Genomic DNA, 1,702 nt, shown 5'->3' with positions numbered 1-1,702 from the left:
TGTAATAATGAGGATTTCTGGGTTTCTTTTGTTCTCTTTTTTTGTAGACGAAGAAGGAGGCGGACACATCTGCGAGCACTGGGTTTGTTTTTTTCTTTTTGTTCTTCACATTTTTAATTAATGCTTTGCAAATTGGGTTTTGATTTTTACTCAAATTTTTGAGCTGATTGAAGGATTTAGTTACTACTACTGCTAGGAGTACAATTCTCTGATTAGATAATGCCTTTGGTTTCCCTTGCCTCTCTGCCTTGTTTGTTTGAAAACATATATTTTCCAATACTTGTGAATTATTTAGACTGTTCCTATAGTTTTTCTTACTTGGTGTTGGGATTCAAAGTTGGTTAGAGTCAAGAAATTTTTTTTAACTATGTGCTATTGATTGTGATGATTTAGAATCTTGGCCAGTTCTACCTTTAAGACATATAGAAACGTTAATTTTTAAATCGATGGTTGATATCAAAAGCTGAATGTGTTGCATTTCTTTGCTTCCTAATCTTCCTATTGAATCTTTTAGTTGTCGTTATCATGCTAAAATTGTTAGGGTGTGAACCATAAACGTGAACTCATGCTAATCTCCCCAGAACATTTCAGCTTTCCCAAAAAAAAACATTAAACATATTCTGCAATTGGCTTGGCTTACATTCACAATTCATGATATACTTTCCATCAATTATGTGCTCTTTTATTTTCTATAGCTATTGTTTCCGTTTGGGATCTGTCTTGTTTCTATATTCACATAAAGCAATCCATGATGTATCCAGTGTCATTTGACAAAAAAGATGTATCCATTGTCACAACTCACAGAGACATTTCCATGCCATATTCAATCAATGTCATTGTCATGTTGATGTCCTCTAAGTCACAACACGAGTATAACGGATGTTTTTGCATATATCTGAACTTGCAGACATGAACTATTGCTTTTCGAGGCTCTTCAGGAAGGTTTGGAAGAGGAGATGGACAGAGATGCAAATGTATGTGTTATGGGTGAAGATGTAGGCCATTACGGAGGCTCCTACAAGGTAACCAAAGGTCTTGCTGATAAATTTGGCGACCTCAGGGTTCTCGATACTCCTATTTGTGAAAATGCATTCACAGGTATGGCCATTGGAGCCGCCATGACTGGTCTAAGACCTGTCATTGAAGGTATGAACATGGGTTTCCTCCTCCTCGCCTTCAACCAAATCTCCAACAACTGTGGAATGCTTCACTACACTTCTGGTGGTCAGTTCACGATTCCCGTTGTCATCCGTGGTCCTGGTGGAGTGGGACGCCAGCTTGGTGCTGAGCATTCACAGCGGTTAGAATCTTACTTCCAGTCCATCCCTGGGATCCAGATGGTTGCTTGCTCGACTCCCTACAATGCCAAAGGCTTGATGAAAGCCGCCATAAGAAGCGAGAACCCTGTGATTCTTTTCGAACACGTTCTGCTTTACAATCTCAAGGAGAAAATCCCAGACGAAGACTACATCTGTAACCTTGAAGAAGCTGAGATGGTCAGACCAGGGGAACACATTACCATCCTCACTTACTCGCGGATGAGGTACCATGTGATGCAGGCAGCAAAAACTCTGGTGAACAAAGGGTATGACCCTGAGGTTATCGACATCAGGTCGCTAAAACCATTCGACCTCCACACGATCGGAAACTCAGTAAAGAAAACACACCGGGTTTTGATCGTGGAGGAGTGTATGAGAACCGG

At 40.4% G+C, this 1,702-nt stretch overlaps 1 protein-coding gene across 1 annotated transcript in view; it reads left to right on the top strand.

Annotated features, from left to right (window-relative positions):
* Positions 1-1,702, top strand: part of LOC104777038 (pyruvate dehydrogenase E1 component subunit beta-2, chloroplastic) — a gene marked incomplete in the record, with an annotated part of 4,871 nt that overhangs the window by 949 nt on the left and 2,220 nt on the right. Inside the window, 2 exon segments of the mRNA XM_019243732.1 lie at positions 48-82; positions 908-1,469. Of these exon segments, the coding sequence (XP_019099277.1) occupies positions 48-82; positions 908-1,469 (597 nt within the window).

This window comes from Camelina sativa, chromosome 3, assembly GCF_000633955.1.
Source record: "Camelina sativa cultivar DH55 chromosome 3, Cs, whole genome shotgun sequence".
Taxonomy (NCBI): Eukaryota; Viridiplantae; Streptophyta; class Magnoliopsida; order Brassicales; family Brassicaceae; genus Camelina; species Camelina sativa.
Note: the sequence above shows the minus strand (reverse complement) of the source record. Positions and strands in the feature narration are given on the sequence as shown.